The 20560-nt window shown below is 45.6% G+C and overlaps 5 protein-coding genes and 1 non-coding gene across 10 annotated transcripts; 3 read left to right on the top strand and 3 right to left on the bottom strand.

Moving 5' to 3' along the window:
• Positions 1-18: 18 nt before the first annotated feature.
• LOC108008836 (uncharacterized) lies at positions 19-768 on the bottom strand. Its single transcript, XM_017072742.4, has 3 exons — positions 625-768; positions 499-558; positions 19-439 (listed from the first exon to the last, which is right to left on the bottom strand). The coding sequence occupies exons 1-3, from the start codon at positions 631-633 to the stop codon at positions 236-238; spliced, it is 273 nt and encodes a 90-aa protein (XP_016928231.3). The 5' UTR covers positions 634-768; the 3' UTR covers positions 19-235.
• Positions 769-1548: 780 nt separating this feature from the next.
• Positions 1549-10333, top strand: Prp8 (pre-mRNA processing factor 8). Of its 2 annotated transcripts, XM_017073166.4 has the most exons (14): positions 1549-1683; positions 1890-2521; positions 2580-2795; positions 2856-3068; positions 3130-3255; positions 3529-3948; positions 4008-4225; positions 4288-5339; positions 5401-5593; positions 5819-6392; positions 6461-6611; positions 6672-6848; positions 6912-7203; positions 7268-10333. In XM_017073166.4, exons 2-14 carry the CDS (start codon positions 1908-1910, stop codon positions 10210-10212), a joined length of 7191 nt encoding a protein of 2396 aa, XP_016928655.2. In that variant the 5' UTR covers positions 1549-1683; positions 1890-1907; the 3' UTR covers positions 10213-10333. The 2 variants fall into 2 exon arrangements, with proteins under 2 accessions (XP_016928655.2, XP_065719588.1); XM_065863516.2 differs by lacking the exons at positions 1549-1683; positions 1890-2521; positions 2580-2795; positions 2856-3068; positions 3130-3255 and adding an exon at positions 3404-3420.
• Positions 3299-3473, top strand: LOC118877036 (small Cajal body-specific RNA PsiU2-55). Its single transcript, XR_005013973.2, has one exon. It is a non-coding gene; the product is annotated as a small Cajal body-specific RNA PsiU2-55 (non-coding RNA).
• LOC108009105 (dynein axonemal light chain 4) lies at positions 10225-11661 on the bottom strand. Of its 2 annotated transcripts, XM_036813280.3 has the most exons (4): positions 11374-11655; positions 11213-11297; positions 11070-11153; positions 10225-10679 (listed from the first exon to the last, which is right to left on the bottom strand). In XM_036813280.3, the coding sequence occupies exons 2-4, from the start codon at positions 11276-11278 to the stop codon at positions 10515-10517; spliced, it is 315 nt and encodes a 104-aa protein (XP_036669175.1). In that variant the 5' UTR covers positions 11279-11297; positions 11374-11655; the 3' UTR covers positions 10225-10514. The 2 variants fall into 2 exon arrangements, with proteins under 2 accessions (XP_036669175.1, XP_016928662.1); XM_017073173.4 differs by having other exon boundaries at positions 11209-11661.
• A 314-nt stretch (positions 11662-11975) lies between these two features.
• Positions 11976-19338, bottom strand: Hen1 (Hen1 methyltransferase). Its single transcript, XM_017073171.4, has 3 exons — positions 19055-19338; positions 13296-13465; positions 11976-13138 (listed from the first exon to the last, which is right to left on the bottom strand). Exons 1-3 carry the CDS (start codon positions 19283-19285, stop codon positions 12355-12357), a joined length of 1185 nt encoding a protein of 394 aa, XP_016928660.3. The 5' UTR covers positions 19286-19338; the 3' UTR covers positions 11976-12354.
• Positions 14023-19004, top strand: bsd (back seat driver). Of its 3 annotated transcripts, none has more exons than XM_017073168.4 (5): positions 14023-14179; positions 14943-15486; positions 15550-15705; positions 15762-17734; positions 17843-19004. In XM_017073168.4, the coding sequence occupies exons 2-5, from the start codon at positions 15099-15101 to the stop codon at positions 18332-18334; spliced, it is 3009 nt and encodes a 1002-aa protein (XP_016928657.3). In that variant the 5' UTR covers positions 14023-14179; positions 14943-15098; the 3' UTR covers positions 18335-19004. The 3 variants fall into 3 exon arrangements, with proteins under 3 accessions (XP_016928657.3, XP_016928658.3, XP_016928659.3); XM_017073169.4 differs by having other exon boundaries at positions 14043-14286; XM_017073170.4 differs by having other exon boundaries at positions 14043-14348.
• Positions 19339-20560: the final 1222 nt, after the last annotated feature.

Genomic DNA, 20560 nt, shown 5'->3' with positions numbered 1-20560 from the left:
AAACCGCACATGCGAACGTACTCGTACATAAAGTGTTTTGTTTTTTATTGCAATAAAACCGGTGTTAATTGTGGTCTGGGGTCAAAAACTCCAATGACGTCATCGTAATGGTTGCAAAACAGTGAAAGGGTTCATTTTCAAAAGGGGGCTTGTATAATTTCTTTGGTTAAAAGGGCGATTACATAGGATTGTGTGGTTTTAGGAACGTATGTTTGGAAAGGTAAAGGCATTTTATTTAACCCCACACAGGGTAAATTCGCGGGCGATAGTAGCCGCCTCCGTAACTGCGATATCCGCCGTAACCGCCATATCCAGAGTAACCTCCGTATTTATAGCCCCCACCATAACCGCCGTAATAAACAGGGGATGGAGCCGCATAGTATCCATAACCAAAGGAATCGGCAGTGGAAAGATCACTCTCCTCAGCAGCTTTTTTGTCCTAAAAAACAGGATTTTTTAAATCGGTTTGGATTGTATAAACCCAGAAATATAACCTACCTCTATAGGTCCTGCAGCTATGGATCCAATAATAACCAGGCACAAAAGAATGGAAAATAACTGAAAAAGTTTCACAACATTTCATTATTCTAATAAATCAGAGCAAATTCGCATTGTGACCAGTACCTTTGCCATTGTATAGATCTTATTTGCGAAATTTCACGGGGAAATACTTGAGATTTATATTTTCCTCTCGAATTAGCAACTTTTCCCGGTCGTGTTCTGGCTAGAAGCGTTGTAGTCCGTAAACTGTGATCCCCTAACGGCCGACCGACAATATTTATAGTGGCCAAAACATCCCGGAGATCGATTTCGCACATGATCATTGATTGGACAAACATTCTGGAGTCTGGGGAAGTCGTTACCCGGTGGGAAATGAGGTGGCCCCGCATCAGGTTCGTGCTGATGACTCGATTTGATTTTCTAATTAGGTTAATTGAAGGTAGAAAACATGTTTTTAATAAATATGTTCATGTTCATAAAAATACAACGAAATGTAAGGTAAATATCAGTTAACAGCTATAAAAACTTTTATAAAGTAACTTTTGTATTAGAATCTTTGATTGTAAGTGCTTTAGCTAATGTCTACTGTATGAGTGAAATTACCAGTCATCAAAAATAATATTGACGCACTAACTTAAAAAGTTCCTAATAAATTCTATTCACACATTCGCTGACAAGCTGATTCATTTGACTTAATTACAAGGATTCAAAACAAATTTAATATGTATATGAAGTGGGGATTCCCTTTCAAAGACCTATTATTGTTTAATATAAATATATTAAAAGTTTCGGGGCCACAAAATGTAAGTAGTTTAAATTATCATTAGTGTACTAGTAAATCATATAATATACATAGGAAATAAAACATCATATTCCTCTTTAAACAAAGAATATTTATGAAACTTTAAATCGAAACTAATATAAATTTCATATTGTTTGTTTTTAAAAAAGTTTATTTTTGGTTTTGAAAATTTATATTTCAAACGATTTATCGCACTCCCTCCGTTGTTATCTTGATTTATCATGCGGCATTTTTAAGTGCCATCTCTAGATTTAGTCCAGTATGACCGTACTTACATGAAAAAATAAATGGCTGCCGCATGAAAAAGTAAACGTTTTCGCATTGCAAACCGGAAAAATTGAGAATTGCGGCAAAAGAAACATAGTAAAAGTGAAGAATAGGTAATAAAGTTTTTAATTAACGAACAAGCAAGAAATTAAAGCAAAGATTTGCTGTGGGGAGAGTGAAATAAAGACCTTTTTGCGGCGTGGTGAAAATTGCAAAAGACCGCGACGTCGGCGGCATTCCGATTTCGATTTCTCCCTTGTTCGCCGAACAAAACGTGTCTGTGTGTCATAAAGTATACATTTTTCCACTTATTGATTAGGACAAGTGCAGCGGAACGATGTCCATTCCGCCGTACATGATACCGCAGAATGCGTGGGCGGCGCAGCTGATGGCCCAGCAGGCGTACGCGGCGGCCCATGCTCAGCAGGCCCAGCTGCATGCCCAGCAGCAGATGGCCAACCAGATCCAGCAGATTCCGCCACCGGGAGCTCCCCTCCCCCCGCCCACTGGCCACCCCAACGGGATTCCCATCCCGTCAGGCGGCCAGGGTCCCGGACTGGGCCAGATTCCCACTCCCAAGCCAGACATCCTCACCGAGGAGAAGCTGCAGGAGAAGGCGCTCAAGTGGCAGCATTTGCAGTCCAAGCGATTCGCGGAGAAGCGCAAGTTTGGATTCGTAGACACTCAGAAGGAGGACATGCCGCCGGAGCACATCCGGAAGATCATTCGGGATCACGGCGACATGACCTCGCGCAAATACCGCCATGACAAGCGTGTCTATCTGGGCGCCCTGAAGTACATGCCACATGCGGTGCTCAAGCTGCTGGAGAACATGCCCATGCCCTGGGAGCAGATCAGGGATGTCCAGGTGTTGTACCACATCACAGGAGCCATCACCTTTGTCAATGAGATTCCCTGGGTCGTTGAGCCAGTCTACATCGCCCAATGGGGGTAAGTTTACTATAGTTCTTCCTCATAATCCAATCTGAAATGGTTTGCTTTCCCCTAGAACCATGTGGATCATGATGCGGCGTGAGAAGCGCGATCGTCGTCACTTCAAACGCATGAGATTCCCGCCCTTCGACGATGAGGAGCCGCCTTTAGACTATGCCGACAACGTTCTCGATGTGGAACCCTTGGAGGCCATTCAAATCGAGCTGGACAATGATGAAGACAATGCCGTGTACAAATGGTTTTACGATCATCGTCCTCTAGTGGATACGCAGTGAGTTTTGAACTAGGAATTAAATTTAAACTTGGTTGTTAATATGTATATCCATGTTAGGTTTGTAAACGGCACCACCTACCGCAAGTGGAATCTTTCCCTGCCCCAGCTAGCCACTCTTTATCGGCTGGCCAATCAACTGCTCACGGACCTGGTGGACAACAACTTCTTTTACCTATTTGACCCCAAAAGTTTCTTCACCGCCAAGGCCCTAAATATGGCCATTCCAGGTGGTCCCAAGTTTGAACCCCTCATCAAAGATCACAATGTTGGGTAAGGACAACCCCCGCATCAAAAGCCTGATCGAGGTGTAACCTTATTTATACTTTTCTAGGGACGAGGATTGGAACGAGTTCAACGACATAAATAAAGTCATTATCCGTCAACCCATTCGCACAGAATATCGCATTGCCTTTCCCTACTTGTACAACAACATGCCACACTTTGTGCATCTGAGCTGGTAAGATTCCATATTCTACTGAAATTATTAATCTAAAATCTTATTTACGTGGTAGTAACGTTTCCATGTGAACATCCTCCCTGGAAATGCTTCATGTCGCGTTAGAAAAACGTCGAGCTCCCAGCTTACTACAAATTTTGCGATAAACGGGAGCTGCAATGATATGTTCGTGGCGATTGTTAAGAATAAATCGTGACTGCTGATAGTTGCATACATATAAATTCACTTTAAAAAACGAGGATCCAAATAACCAATGTTTTTTATCTATTACAGGTATCACACTCCCAACGTGGTCTACATCAAGACCGAAGATCCCGATTTGCCGGCATTTTACTTTGATCCGCTCATCAACCCCATATCCCATCGCAATGCTAACTCTAAAATTCAGGAGCCACTGCCTGATGATGATGAGGATTTCACACTTCCGGACGATGTGCAGCCGTTCCTGGTGGACACTCCCCTCTATACTGACAATACTGCGAACGGTATTGCCTTGTTGTGGGCCCCGCGCCCGTTTAACATGCGCTCTGGCCGCTCCCGCCGTGCCATCGATGTGCCGCTAGTCAAGTGCTGGTACAAGGAGCATTGTCCTCCTGGCCATCCGGTCAAGGTGCGCGTTAGCTACCAAAAACTACTCAAATACTATGTGCTCAATGCGCTGAAGCACCGCAAGCCAAAGCCCCAGAAGAAACGGTTAGTTTTATCGGTATCAAACAATCGAGCTTTTCTAATTATTTATTTCATCCTTGCAGCTACCTCTTCCGTTCGTTCAAGGCTACAAAATTCTTCCAGACTACCACCCTGGATTGGGTGGAGGCTGGTTTGCAGGTTTGCCGTCAGGGATACAACATGCTGAACCTCTTGATTCACAGAAAGAACCTTAACTACTTGCATTTGGATTACAATTTCAACTTGAAGCCTGTCAAGACTCTAACCACCAAAGAGCGTAAAAAGTCACGTTTCGGAAATGGTAAGTCCATTTTCACCGCTCATTTTGATAGTAATGAATGACCCGTGTTTTTCCCCTATTAGCCTTCCATTTGTGTCGTGAGATCCTGCGTCTGACCAAGCTTATTATTGACTCGCATGTTCAGTATCGGCTGAACAATGTGGACGCCTTTCAGTTGGCCGACGGACTGCAGTACATATTCGCCCACGTTGGCCAGCTGACTGGCATGTATCGCTACAAATACAAGCTGATGAGGCAGATTCGAATGTGTAAGGATCTGAAGCATTTGATCTACTACCGCTTCAACACAGGACCAGTGGGCAAGGGACCCGGATGTGGCTTTTGGGCGCCCGGTTGGCGAGTTTGGCTGTTCTTTATGCGCGGCATCACACCGTTGCTGGAACGCTGGCTGGGCAACCTGCTGTCGCGTCAATTCGAGGGACGACACTCCAAGGGTGTGGCTAAGACGGTGACCAAACAGCGCGTCGAATCCCACTTCGATCTGGAATTGCGTGCCTCCGTAATGCACGACATTGTGGACATGATGCCCGAAGGTATCAAGCAGAACAAGGCGCGTACCATTTTGCAGCATCTGTCGGAGGCTTGGCGTTGCTGGAAGGCAAACATTCCCTGGAAAGTACCCGGCCTGCCCATTCCCATTGAGAATATGATCCTGCGTTACGTTAAGATGAAGGCCGATTGGTGGACGAACACGGCTCACTACAATCGAGAGCGTATCCGACGTGGAGCCACTGTGGACAAGACCGTGTGCAAGAAGAATCTTGGCCGGTTGACACGTCTTTACTTGAAGGCGGAGCAGGAAAGGCAGCACAACTACTTAAAGGATGGTCCGTACATATCACCGGAGGAGGCAGTGGCCATATACACCACCACTGTCCATTGGCTGGAGTCGCGGCGCTTTGCGCCCATTCCCTTCCCTCCGCTCTCGTACAAGCACGACACAAAGCTCCTGATCTTGGCCCTCGAGCGGTTGAAGGAGGCGTACAGCGTCAAGTCTAGGTTAAATCAAAGTCAGCGTGAGGAGCTGGGTCTCATTGAACAGGCCTACGACAATCCTCACGAGGCCTTGTCCCGCATCAAGCGTCACTTGCTCACGCAGCGAGCTTTCAAGGAGGTTGGTTAATTACAATCCGTGTTTGTTGAGTCCCACGTAACAAGTTTTCTTTGAATTTTAGGTGGGCATTGAGTTCATGGACTTGTACAGTCATCTGATACCTGTGTATGAAGTGGAACCCCTGGAGAAGATTACAGATGCATATCTGGATCAGTATCTGTGGTACGAGGCAGACAAGCGACGTCTGTTCCCGCCATGGATCAAACCCAGCGATACGGAGCCGCCACCATTGTTGGCCTACAAGTGGTGTCAGGGTAAGGAACTGGATAAGATTCGAAACATATAACTTTTCAGCACTGGGCATTTTGGGTGTGTGATTTGTAGCAAAGTGATATGTATTTGATCATCCCCTTGTTGCAAACCTCACGCCAAAGATGAATCCGTAAAACAACACCAAATTAAAATCACAGTGATGAAATAATGATCATTTATGTTATCCCCCGTTTAATCTAGTTAAAACATATTATTTTCCATAACAGGCATTAACAACCTGCAGGATGTTTGGGATGTGGGTGAGGGCGAGTGCAATGTGCTGCTAGAGTCTCGATTCGAAAAGCTGTACGAGAAGATTGACTTGACGCTACTTAATCGTTTGCTCCGCCTGATTGTCGATCACAATATCGCTGATTACATGACCGCCAAGAACAACGTGGTTATCAACTACAAGGACATGAACCACACCAACAGTTACGGCATCATTCGCGGCCTGCAGTTCTCATCGTTCATCACGCAGTACTACGGTCTGGTGTTGGATCTTTTGGTTCTGGGTCTCCACCGATCCAGCGAGATGGCTGGTCCGCCACAGATGCCCAACGATTTCCTGACGTTCCAGGACGCAGTCACAGAAACGGCTCATCCGATTCGACTGTATTGTCGCTACGTCGATCGCATTCACCTGTTTTTCAGGTTCTCGGCGGAGGAGGCGCGAGATCTCATCCAGCGCTACCTTACCGAGCATCCGGATCCTAACAACGAAAATATTGTGGGCTATAACAACAAGAAGTGCTGGCCACGCGATGCTCGCATGCGTTTGATGAAGCACGATGTCAATCTGTAGGTTTTCCTTTTGATCAAATTCCAAGTTTTTAAATGTGTAACGAATATTTTCTTTTATTTTTTAGCGGTCGCGCTGTCTTCTGGGACATTAAAAACCGTCTGCCACGCTCTGTTACCACTATTGGTTGGGAGAGCACCTTCGTCTCCGTGTACTCCAAAGACAATCCCAATCTGCTGTTCAACATGAGTGGATTTGAATGTCGCATTTTGCCAAAGGTTCCTTAAGCCAGAACATAATTGTAAGATCAGTTTATAATTTTACGTTTTTCCCCACAGTGTCGCACACAGAATGAAGAGTTTACCCATCGTGATGGCGTGTGGAACCTACAGAACGAAATTACAAAGGAGCGCACGGCTCAGTGCTTCCTGCGGGTTGACGATGAGTCGCTGGGGCGCTTCCACAATCGTGTGCGACAGATTCTGATGGCATCCGGCTCCACTACATTCACAAAGGTAGCTAAAACAAATAAAATATTCTAAAGTTATTTTGGTCATAGCACTATTTTTCCTTTCCAGATTGTGAATAAATGGAATACGGCGCTTATAGGTCTGATGACTTATTTCCGCGAGGCTGTGGTCAATACCCAGGAACTGCTAGATTTACTGGTCAAATGCGAGAATAAAATCCAGACTCGTATCAAGATTGGTCTCAACTCCAAAATGCCCTCCCGTTTCCCGCCAGTTGTGTTCTACACACCGAAGGAACTGGGCGGTCTGGGAATGTTGAGCATGGGTCACGTTTTGATTCCGCAATCCGATCTGCGTTGGTCCAAGCAAACGGATGTGGGCATAACCCATTTCCGCTCCGGTAGGTTTTAAACGTTGTATATTTATAGTATGTGTTTATAACGTACACTTTTGATTTCTTATAGGTATGTCCCACGATGAGGATCAGCTTATTCCCAATTTATATCGGTACATTCAGCCGTGGGAGAGTGAGTTCATCGACTCGCAGCGCGTGTGGGCCGAGTATGCGCTGAAGCGTCAGGAGGCGAATGCCCAGAACCGTAGGCTCACTCTGGAAGATCTGGAAGACAGCTGGGATCGTGGTATTCCCCGTATCAATACACTCTTCCAAAAGGATCGTCACACACTGGCCTATGACAAGGGCTGGCGCATACGAACCGAGTTCAAGCAGTACCAGGTACTGAAGCAGAATCCCTTTTGGTGGACTCACCAACGTCACGACGGCAAGCTGTGGAACTTGAACAACTACCGAACGGACATGATCCAGGCCCTTGGCGGTGTGGAGGGCATTCTGGAGCACACATTGTTCAAGGGCACCTACTTCCCCACTTGGGAAGGTCTTTTCTGGGAGAAGGCCTCCGGCTTTGAGGAGTCGATGAAGTACAAGAAGCTGACCAATGCTCAGCGATCCGGTCTTAACCAGATTCCGAATCGTCGCTTCACACTGTGGTGGTCGCCGACCATCAATCGTGCGAATGTGTACGTCGGTTTCCAGGTGCAGCTCGATCTGACGGGTATCTTCATGCATGGAAAGATTCCCACGCTGAAGATCTCGCTGATTCAGATATTCCGAGCCCATTTGTGGCAGAAGATCCACGAGTCGATTGTGATGGATCTGTGTCAGGTGTTCGATCAGGAACTGGATGCTTTGGAAATCGAGACGGTGCAAAAGGAGACGATCCATCCGCGTAAGTCCTACAAGATGAACTCTTCTTGTGCGGACATCCTGCTTTTCCCCGCCTATAAATGGAATGTGTCGCGGCCCTCACTGCTGGCCGATACCAAGGACACCATGGACAACACCACCACGCAGAAGTACTGGCTGGATATCCAGTTGCGTTGGGGCGATTACGATTCCCACGACGTGGAGCGCTATGCGAGGGCCAAGTTCCTCGACTACACCACGGACAACATGTCCATCTATCCGTCGCCCACGGGCGTGTTGATAGCCATCGATTTGGCCTACAATCTGCACTCTGCCTACGGTAACTGGTTCCCGGGCTGCAAGACCCTCATCCAGCAGGCCATGGCCAAAATCATGAAGGCGAATCCCGCGCTTTATGTGCTGCGTGAGCGTATCCGCAAGGCCCTGCAGCTTTACTCCTCGGAGCCAACGGAGCCGTACCTCAGTTCGCAGAACTACGGAGAGCTGTTCTCCAACCAAATCATCTGGTTTGTGGACGACACCAACGTGTACCGCGTCACAATCCATAAAACATTCGAGGGAAATCTGACAACGAAGCCAATTAACGGAGCCATCTTCATCTTTAATCCGCGAACGGGTCAGCTCTTCCTGAAGATCATTCACACCTCTGTGTGGGCAGGTCAGAAGCGTCTGGGTCAGCTGGCCAAGTGGAAGACTGCTGAAGAAGTGGCCGCTCTAATTCGATCGCTGCCTGTGGAGGAGCAGCCCAAACAAATCATTGTGACGCGCAAGGGCATGTTGGATCCATTGGAGGTGCACTTGCTCGACTTCCCCAACATTGTGATCAAAGGCTCTGAGTTGCAACTGCCCTTCCAGGCTTGCCTTAAAGTGGAGAAGTTTGGTGACCTGATTCTAAAGGCTACCGAGCCTCAGATGGTGCTCTTCAATCTGTACGACGATTGGTTGAAGACTATTTCGTCGTACACGGCCTTCAGTCGACTTATCCTCATTCTTCGTGCTCTCCACGTCAATACGGAAAGGACAAAGATCATCCTGAAACCGGATAAGACCACAATCACAGAGGCGCATCATATTTGGCCCACTCTGACGGATGAGGAATGGATCAAGGTTGAGGTTCAGCTTAAGGACCTTATTCTAGCCGATTATGGCAAGAAGAACAACGTGAATGTGGCCTCCCTGACGCAATCCGAGATTCGTGACATCATCCTTGGTATGGAGATCAGCGCTCCGTCGGCGCAGCGCCAACAGATCGCCGAAATCGAGAAGCAGACCAAGGAGCAGAATCAACTGACTGCCACCACTACGCGTACCACAAACAAGCACGGTGACGAGATTATTACCTCTACCACATCCAATTATGAGACGCAGACGTTCAGTTCAAAGACAGAGTGGCGAGTCAGAGCGATTTCCGCCACCAATCTGCACCTGCGAACGAACCACATTTATGTGAGCTCTGACGACATCAAGGAAACTGGCTACACCTACATCCTGCCCAAGAACATACTCAAGAAGTTCGTTACTATCTCGGATTTGAGGGCTCAGATTGCGGGCTACTTGTATGGCGTGAGTCCACCGGACAACCCACAAGTGAAGGAGATCCGGTGCATCGTAATGCCGCCGCAGTGGGGAACGCACCAAACGATCAACCTGCCCAACACCCTACCCACGCATCAGTATCTCAAAGACATGGAGCCGCTAGGCTGGATCCACACGCAGCCCAACGAGTTGCCGCAATTGTCGCCGCAGGACATCACGACGCATGCGAAGATCATGCAGGAAAACTCGAACTGGGATGGCGAGAAGACGATCGTGATCACGTGCTCCTTCACGCCCGGATCCTGCTCGCTTACGGCCTACAAACTGACGCCCTCAGGTTTTGAGTGGGGCTCAAAGAACACGGACAAGGGCAACAATCCCAAGGGCTATCTGCCGTCGCACTATGAACGCGTTCAGATGCTTCTGTCAAACAAGTTCCTCGGCTTCTTCATGGTGCCGGCGCAGAGCAGCTGGAACTACAACTTCATGGGCGTGCGCCACGATCCCAACATGAAGTACGAACTGCAGCTGGCCAACCCGAAGGAGTTCTACCACGAGCTTCACCGCACCTCGCACTTCCTGCTCTTCTCGAATCTCGAGGACGGAGGGGATGGCGCCGGCGCGGATCGGGAGGATGTGTACGCGTAGAAGGCGCGGGTCTGGAGTCTTAGGTTTTCGTTTTAGTGCATACAAACAATTTTATAAGCGTGTTTTCAAAATGCTAGCGTCTAGGTACATTTTGTAATAAAATTCTTTTCCCAACAAGTCACATCGTTGCCATGGAATTCATTTCTCCGTCGACGATAATACGCTCAAAGTTCATAACATTCGTTAACGGTAAGTGTTCTGTATGTATGACTAATATTAATGCTAAATTTCTGTTTGGTTCGGTTTTGGTTTCTGTTCCGGTTTCTAGGTACGTTTACGTTCGATTGATTGCTGACCCGCATTCAGGAGCATTTCCACAGCACTATGGCCAGGTTGCCAGCAAAGAACAGGTAGAGAATGTTCTCCGTTTCGTAGGATACCTCAAAGCCAAATCCCTCGCCCACAACCACATGCCAATAGATGCCGAACTTCTTGTCCATGTTTTCCTTGATGATTTTGGCGGCGTGCTGGTAATGGATATAAAGTAAAATGATAGGTTTATTAAAAAATGTATTTGTTTATTTGAATTCGAAGGATATCTATTTGAGCCAATAGTTAATTTGATTTAAGTATATTTTATTACCGATTAAATAAAGATGTTAACAAAACTAAAAAAGGATGTTCAAAAAACGAGGCCGCTTAAAAATTTAACAGCTTAAGAAGTTAAAGTTACTTTATGAAGTTTTGTACATACTTATGATTTTATAAATATTTTGTAAATGGAAACCTATGCAAATTCAGCTTAAGTTAAAAAAAAGACGTTATAACATGAGTTGTTAAAATATTCTCATAGGGGAATGAAAAGATAATCCTCTTATGTGGTTTCTGCCTATAGATGCTATAGATAGAACACTTACCTCATAGTTTGATGAGTATTTTTCGCAGGCGGTGATGGACAGTTCAATGGCCTCTATCCTCATCTCTTCGGTCATGTCCGAGTGCTTAAAGCGGGAGCAATCAGTGGGCATTAATTCCGGGATGGATATCTATGCTTACCAACCTTCACCAGTGGGTAAACGTGCACGATTTTCTTCTCGCCCTCCTTCCCGGCTTCCTCGTCCGCCATGTCTGCGATTCACCAACGACTAAAGGAAGGAATCGGAAAATAACTATCACGGAGCCAAGCTAATGTAATAAAAATCGAGTTAAATTCCTATTTACGTGTGACACACAAGTCAAGGTAAAGGAGGCGCCGTAGCTATAGATGTGTATATACTATATGAATGGCAGGTGAATGCTTATGAATTCTCCGTTTTTGCGCTATTGTCACGGCAGGATGGCTGCTATGGCAATTTGTTTTTGGGCACGGTTTCGGTTTCGATTGGCCTGCCAGCCTGTCAGGAGCGAGGTTGACTTGCAACTAACGATGGCACTGGATCCGCTGGCTCCGTGCTGACGGCAACTCCATTAACTGGCAACCACAGCCGGAGTTTCTGCGCCAAGGGAAAGAACATGTATGAGCCGGGGAGTTAATAGCTCTACACTCGGTGTGCGCTGCGATTGCGCCAAGTCTGCATGTTAAGGGACCTCTGCCCCCGGCTCCCTGCTTCCTGCATCCCCGGTTTATGTTGCAAACAAAAGCAATTTCCGTGCGGGTGCCACTGCGAGACAGACGACGCGGCGTCATCGTCATCATCTTGGCGGCCACCCCAATTTTTGCAACGATTTCTGCACTGAAAGTGGTCAACTGGGGGAGGAATGGCCAATGATGCTTGGAAAAACCCACCCCGCACCCCTGACGATGCACTCAAAATGTCAACAGATTGTCAGTTAACAAAACATGGGGAATGGTCTATTCAACAATCCAAAATGGAATTAATGACTTGAACAACATTAGAGAAATTACAAACTTAAATTTTCATTTCCATGTGGGATAAAGTCAGCGAAATCTTTGGAATATAAGCTAACTAAATGTACCTTCAGAAGTAAGCATAAATTTATCTAGCTTATAATTTAAGCTTAGTTTACGAAAATAAAAGCTAAGCTTATAGATAGAAAACGACTAATTACAAACAAAACTTTTGGTTTACCATGACTCAATTTTTTTTCAGAAACCTGAGCATTTCATCGACAGATAATGATTTTGAAAAATAGTTATAAATGCAGTTTAATTAAAGATAATTCTAGATTCTAGATCATTAGTTACGATTCCTGGTTCAAGTCCCAGCACTCCTCCTCATGTTCCTGGTCAGTCAATATTACGTCCTGGGAAAGACGTTCAGACAGCTCATATAGATCAGACCCCTCTGATTCCTCATCGCAATCTTCAATTATAACACATTCATCATCTATTTTTAAGTTATTCTCCTGCAGTAATTCCAGCAGGGCTTCTTTCGTAGCACCGACATGATGCAGACGATCCAATATAAGTCCAATAGGCACTTTATAGGTCTCCTGGTAGGAATCCAGCTCGTTCTCAGATAAATTAGCCATTTTTTTGAAACGCTGAAGTTCAATTTGTACTTCGGTCCAGAGTTTTTCCTTCTCGGTGCGGGTATCCACATAAAATGGGTAGTCGACGGAATGGATTAACTTGTAAGGAGTGGATTCATCATCCAGATTAGGTGTGGTAACCAAAGGATTCTCCAACTGCATCTCCAGAAAATCCTTGCGGACGAATAGCGCTATCTGTGAAACGTGACCCACGGATTCAAGGTCCTTGGGAGGATTACCCACTCCCATTAAGGAAAACATGTAGTTCGGGTATTTCTCAACAATACCCAAGCACCAGGACTTGAACTCTTCCCGGGTCCATTCAAACTTGTGATCGTCATGGCGAAATCCATTTGGCAATAGGGGATTGAACCGCGTAAATATTACGTTATAATCAGAGTTTGGTGTGCTAAAAACCACCAACTTAGGCTGCATAAATCCAAAGATATTGGAAGGTATTTTGGACAAAACATCGTCGTACACGTGCTCGATTCTGAAAAAAGTGGTATAAAAAAAGTATAAATATGCAACCTCTATTTTTTGTGCTTTTTCATTAAAAAAGAAATTCCTTTACAAAATGTATTGTAAAGTTAGTACTTAATATTGAAATGTCTGGATAGGACACTATTGTATACAATAAGAACACTTACAGCTCCAAAGCAATTACAGCATCTGTGTCTCGCAATTCTTCCGAAGAGTCTGCCACACTTCCCTGTAGAATCTGAACGCTTAAAGGACCCTCACGGCGTCTTATATAATCAGAGACCAAAGGATCGACGCTAGTTGAGTTTTTCCTGAGCAAGGGCTCGTCAATATCCACCTGAAAATAAATGTTGTATTCAAAAATAGCCGCCACTTAATGGAACAAAATGGAAATGAAACTCATTTGAACATGTATTTCCATTTAAACATTTCCTTCTTATTTATTGTTATATAAAAACTGTTTAAAAATAAGATTTTAAAGATATTTATATTCTACAAATTTGAATAGTGGAAAAATTTACATTTTTAATTGAAACTTTATTTTTAGTTTAAATGTGATATACTGTTTCCGTTCCAACACTGATGACAATTTTAGTCATCTAGAACTAAAACACGTTACAATAAATTTAAATTTAATTTAAGCGTTGTAATATATTAAGTCAATGTATATTAAAAGAAATTGATGCATTAATTTATATATGTATGAACATTGTTGTTTAAACAATGTGAGTGTAAGCATTGTGATAAGTTTAAAGTGTTATTTTATATGGGACTTCAATTTTTAAGACTCCGAAAAAAACGAAGTTATTTAATAAAAATAAATACAAATTTGCATAAACAAATATTCCCCACATTGCTGCAATTTGGTCTCACTAAAAAGGCAGATTGTCAACTTAGCCTGCGGTCACACCAAAAAAACCGTGCGCGTGTGTGTGTGCAGCAGTGCACAGGAAGAATGTGTAATTGTTACGAAAAATCAAATGGAAGCGGAATTATAGTGGCGAGCAGTCTGTGAAAGTGCAATCGTGCACCGTTGCACCAAGTGAAAAGTGTAGGCACCACAAATTATACCCCCAACCAATCAAAAACTGCGAAAAACCCCCGAACACTTGGAACGGGTCAAAAGAAAACGAAGAAAAACAAGAAGAAGAAAACAGGGTAATACGTGAGAAAAATACATACTGAAAAATCAATTCGACTTTGGAGTCCAATAGCAAATGGTTAGCACGTGAAAAGCGTTGAACTCGGTGGGGAAAATCCCTTGCAACTGAATAAATATGCCAGCATTTAGTTCTTTGTTTAATAAAGCCGGCCAGAAAATCGATTTTTTTCGGGGCCCTCGGTATGTTTGTATGTCCCAGTGTTTGTATATTTCCAGACATGGTGGTGCGTTCGCGTTTGTTTGTGTTTGTATTCGTGCCCCCGGACGCGCAGCAAGTTAGCCCGCTTTACAACACTAGAGAGAAAACAATAAAATGAAATACAAAATAAAATTGGCTAAAAAATAAAACAAACAAACAAAAACAAGTTCCAATAGCACAATCAGCAAAACAAAAAAGACTTATCCGCCTAAAAACAATGGTGTGCACTCACGCGCCTAATATAATCAACAATCACGTTTTACAACACTACCAGGGAAAAAACAAAACAAATTACTGATCAAAGTTGGCTTGGGGCAAAAAACACAAATCCCAATAGCACAATAGCCGAAAACTTGAATTTGATTAAATAATAAGTGACTGTCGTTGGCCTGAACTCATACCTCAAAAATAGATAATTAACAAGCACTGTGTTTCTTCTTCTTTCGCCATCAGTTGAAAGAGAATCACCGTGGAAAGCGGAATCGCACAAAAACAAGACAACTTTTGCCTACATTTTAAGGCACACCGCCTGACCGAGAGACTGAGTCACAGAATCCAAGGGGAGCTGCCATCGAAAACGCCCAGAGATCATCCTCGCCAGCTGCCGAGATGGGCAAGCGCATCCAACTGGAGCGCCCGACCTCGGATCGCAGTGCTCGCAAGCGAAAGCGTGCGGAGGTGAAGGACGCCGAGAAGTGCCAGCGCTTGAGCGGCGGCTCCAGCAGCGCCAATGGCTTCGAGTTCCACGAGAACGATGACGAGGAGTCCTGCTCCTCGGCTGGATCCGCTGGCGGCATGGATGTGGAACCACCTACACTATTGCAAACCCCGCAGGCACGCAGTTTGCTCTTAACAGGAGCCAGCATCGCCAGCGATCATAACAACTCCAGTGTGATGGAGTCACCACGCCCGGTTTACACGCTCCGACCCTCGGTGGTAAATGGAACCATTCTGAGGGATGTGCTCTCCAAGGCCTGGCGCTTGGGGCGTCCCATAGGTAAGAACTTTCTGGAAAATAGTGTGGATTTTGAAAGACTAAACCCCTCTTCTTCCTTCCCAGGCAAGGGCAACTTTGGCGAGATCTTCCTAGCCTCCGATGACACTGTGTGCCCAGCCACTTCGGAGACAGCCAAATACGTGGTCAAAATAGAGCCACATTCAAATGGACCTCTTTTCGTTGAGATTCACTGTCTGATCAACACATCCCGGAGCAAGGGTAAGCTTTGAATCAGCACATCCCCCATCACATCTATACTCAAACACATCTTACAGATTCATCAGATGTCGGAGAAGATGCTGCCATCCTGCCAGCCCAACAGACGCATGCCCTCAGCAAGGGACCGCCCTCTGGGATACCCAGCTTTATTGCGTCGGGGACCCACTACTTTGGAGACGCTCGCTATCGCTTTCTGGTGCTGCCGCGATTCGATCGCGACCTGCATTCGCTGATTAAGAACTCAAGGGTGCAGCAAAAGTCACTCCTAGTGCTCGCTGTACACATACTCAATGTCCTAGAGAATCTACACGATAAGGGTTATTGTCATAATGACATCAAGGCTCAGAACCTAATGGTGTCCAAGTGCAAGTACCTCAGGAAGCAGTCAGTTCCCAAGGGCACCGGCTACGACGAGCACTACGAGGAGAAGCAGCAGACCACAGATAGTGGCAACAGCTCGGAGCAGGAGACCAACGACGATGACTATTTCCTGAAGAACGAGAAGTTCGCCCTGAAGCGGCTTCCGGATATTAAGCACGACGAAGACGAAGATGACGAGGACTTCGACGATGGCGCCACATCGAACAGCAACAACAGCAACAGCCTTGACATCTACCACACGCCCGTAAACAAAAAGCGAGCCGCTCGCAATGCAGTTCAATTCAGCGGCTCGAATCCAGTACGTTCGTGCCGTCGAGAGAAGCGCAACTCAATGTACGAGGAGATGGTCAAATCGCACTATCTGCGACCCACAAAGCGCATCAGTTACCGCGAGGAGTTCAATGAGGAAGGGTATCCCAAGGCGACAGAGGAAAACAGTGATGAATCGCCCGAATCGTCAGACAACGAGTCGGATGAGTTCATTCCGCCTTCGTGTAGCCGCTCGGGTAACAAAAGAGGAAGGAGCGCTCAGATGGCCAGTCCCAAGAAGTGCTCGGTTTCAACTAGGGCAACACGACACCAGGAGAAGCTGAAGAAGGAGCCAAACGGTGACCACAAAGTGCGTAGCCGGGGCAACAAGCACTTGGACAGCCAACCAACTGAGTACAAGTTCCTGCCCACCGAGGAGGAGCATGTTTTCCTCATCGACTTTGGCTTGGCGTCCAAATACCAGGATCGCGGAGTCCATCGCCCTTTCATCATGGATCAGCGAAGGGCGCACGACGGCACGTTGGAGTTTACGTCACGCGACGCCCACCTGGGCGCCCATTCCCGACGAAGTGATCTGGAGTGCCTTGGCTATAACCTTCTGTACTGGTCCGAGGGCTATCTGCCCTGGAAGGACGTGGCCCAGCAGCAGCAACAGGAGAAAGTGCACCGCGCCAAGGAGCTGTTTATGACGGATGTGCCCGAGATGCTGCGCCAGTTCTACGGCAAGCAAGTTCCTAAGTATCTGGGAGAGTTCCTGCTGCAGATCGGTCAGCTGGCCTATCAGGAGCGGCCCAACTACGAGCGCTACCGCAAAATCTTTAAGCGCGAGTACCAGCGCTTGGGTCACGATCCCAGTCAAATGCGTCTAAGCAGCGAGGAGATCCTCCGCACCTGTGTATCCTCCAAAGACGCGGTGGATGGCAGCAAGTGCGACATATTTGAGCTGAACAACAAAATAGCCACCAATGTGATGCGCAACTCGGCGCTGAGCACTCCGTTCCAGGAGCACTCGCTTACGAACCGCGTATCGCCCAAGAATCTGCGTTCCAAGTCAAATACGAAAACTACGAAAAAGAAGTTTTCGTGGGCGGAGGTGCTCTCACAGGATCCAGATCAAATAGCACGTGAGCGGGCAGTAAAGGAGTTTGAGCGGGAGGAGTCCATATGTCCGCTGGAATCCCGTCTTCCAAGGCGCTACGACGGCAAGCCCACCTACGCGATACTGGCCATGGAGCAGAGTCGTCGCGAAAAGGGTTTGGTTGTCCAGGAGCATAACGACGAGGAGGAAGAGGAGGAGGACGATGAAGAGGAGAACCAGGAGGCCCATGATGATGAGCAAGAGGATGAGGAGGAGGACGCAGATAGCGTAGAAGGCGAGGTAAGCTATAAAAATACAACAGATTTTGAGAGATATGTCTTGCGGTTGACCAACATTTCTGTGATTTTTCAAAAGATCCGTTCTCATAAGTGCATTTCTTTGATATAGGATGACTCGGATGGCGAAACGGAGGAGAGCGAGTGCTCGCATCATTCCCAGAAACCTGCGCGTGGCCGTCCCAGGGGCACCACCCGAAAACGAACAACCAGTAAGCAAGCCCAGGCGCAGAATCAGCCGCCGGTGAAGGCCAGTCGCGGAGTGGGGCGTCCGAGTAAGAACGCGGGCGTCGTAAGGTTCGCCACGGGAGCCGTGAGCAAGAACCGATCCACGCCGCTGTCGGCGGTGGCCAGTAACAAACGTGGCTGCGCCACACGCAAGGAGAACTCCACTCTGGCATCGGCCACCGGCGAAGGGGAACGGAAACTGAAGCCAAGCCGTACGCGCAGAGCTCTTTATAAGACTGAACCCAAACACGGCGAGCACGATGCGGAGAACAACTCGAGCCTGCTGGAAGTGCAGAACCTGTACGGCGAATACGATGACGAGAACAACTACGGCAAGGGGCGCAGTGTCCACTCGTCCAGGCACTGCCGCAAGTGATTGCCAGATGACAGATTAGGAATAGAGACTAGGGACGATCAATAGAGGAAGTCGGAGAGCAGAGGATGAGGAACAACAGAACAGAACAGATAGGCAGAACAGAAGAAACCTAAATTGGCTTTCAAGTATTTTTAGTAGTAGTTAAGGTACGAACAGGACAGGACAGAACCTACTTCGAAGCTGTCGGCAGACGAGGCGTAGACTCGAGCTAGTGAGACCGACATGACGTGTAATTTTGGTTTTTAAATATTAAATTAATAAGTTGTCTTAAGTTTTTTTGAGTGGCACTCTCAGCTCCATAAAGAAGATGTTGTTGAATTATCCATTATACCATGTAGTCCCCCAGTTGTAAGAGATGTTTGTGTGTTTAAACGGTGCGCAGGAGCAGTGCACCATTGGCCTTGATAGCAAATCCCTGATTTTTAAATTCTTATTTTATTCTTTGCGAGTTTTGTGTTAGTTTTGTTAGGTTATACTTCATATTATAGACCAGATGTACGACCCTTTCACCCACATTTCATGCAGCCAGGTACATACTCTCCTCAAAAAGTATTTAATATAACTAGATAATGGTTATTTCATAAAAATGATACAAGTCTAAGTTAGGATATGCGTGTATAAACAAGCAGCGGAAATAAATAAAATAAAATTGTATTTCCTTAACAATTAATCTAAGCTATTGTTTCTTTTGTATGAGGGGATCTAAATAAGTAGTCTTACCAGTACAATATTTTCTATTTTTTCTATGCGACGCATTAGCTGGAAAAAACGCATCTCGGCGCAGCCAAACTCAACCACCTTCTTAATCTGATTGGACCAGCGGGAGTCCTCCAGGATCTGGATGGCGGCACAGTATCTCTGCTCGTACACCGGTGGATCGAAAGTAATGCCGGTTTCAGTCATTTTTGTTAGGGTTTGGAATTCCCCGCAAGGAAACTTGTAGCAAAACATTTCCGCGTATTATTAGAGTGACCGGATTATACGAAATAAATCTTATTGCCAATAAACTGGTGAAAATGTCAAGAACTCGTGATTTGCATATCGATAGGTCTTGTATTTAAAAATTGGGCGGTAATCTTATGGCAGAGGAATCTCTAGAGGTCAAAGTCGCAACCCTAAATATGTTTTCATTGGGATGATTTCTTATTTTCTTCATTGGATCTAGGGTTCTTCTGGTTTTAAGATGCTAAAACAATAATACAGTAGTAAAACCAAAACTTCTAACATATGATATAACATAAACTCATCAGTTGAGGATTTTTATGGTAGAAAGCTGTTGGTTCCAAAGGATTTAAGGGAAAAATGGCTTTTCCAATATATATATTGACAGATTGTATTCCAATTTCAAAAGTTTCCTATTCCCTCTCACATTGTACTGGGGAGTTAACTTGAAATAACCAACTTTATGGAAATCAGTCTTGCTTTTGTGGTCAGGGTAATCACGCAACTTCCGGCATCCTTTCCGGGCGACCTTCGCTGCAGGTGCTCGACTCACATGCTCACTGCAACTGGGTGGTAAACCCCATTTGTGGGTTCCCAAGCTATCCACTCGACCGTCAAATTAGCAGACAGGTCTACAGGTCGTGGGAGCATTCCATATTGGTAATGGTTGGGTGGATAATGCCAACGTCAGCGGTCCGCATTTCACATGAGTAAGCTTTTTAACTTTTCAACCTGCTGCCATAATTTCCATGCTAATTGCCCTGTGTTTCAAATGGAAATTTACAAATCAATAAATTTTAGTGCCCGGCGCTGGTGGAGGTCCTTTCCCCACGGTTGCCATAATTATACACGTCGTCTGTTCTGTCGCCGTGGACGGGCTGTTGTTATTGTTTGCACTGAAAGACGTTGCCGGGGCTCTCATAAAGCCATCAAATGCGAAAAAACACTGCAAAAAACTGTATAGCGTTTTCACCAATCTGTTATCAAAAAATATCATTAAAATAAGTTTGACAAACGTATTTCTTATATTTATCCAATTTATAGAAAAAAGGTTTCTAGCCAACAAAACCATCTAAATATTTTTATTTTTTTGGAAAATTTCTTATCAAAAAAATTTTAACATAAAATTTAAGTAGGCAACTCAGAAAGTTTAACTAGGCAACTAAAAGAAGGGCTTAGATCAAAAAACGTAACGATCACAAGATCGTCTAATTTTTGAAATTAATCAAAGAAGTCAGAAACGCACTTAATTAATCGAACAAGTCCCATAATGAGTATTGTAAT

Source organism: Drosophila suzukii, chromosome 2R (genome assembly GCF_043229965.1).
Source record: "Drosophila suzukii chromosome 2R, CBGP_Dsuzu_IsoJpt1.0, whole genome shotgun sequence".
NCBI classification, from domain to species: Eukaryota; Metazoa; Arthropoda; class Insecta; order Diptera; family Drosophilidae; genus Drosophila; species Drosophila suzukii.
The sequence above is the reverse complement of the archived record's forward strand: the minus strand, read 5'-3'. Positions and strand labels throughout refer to the sequence as shown.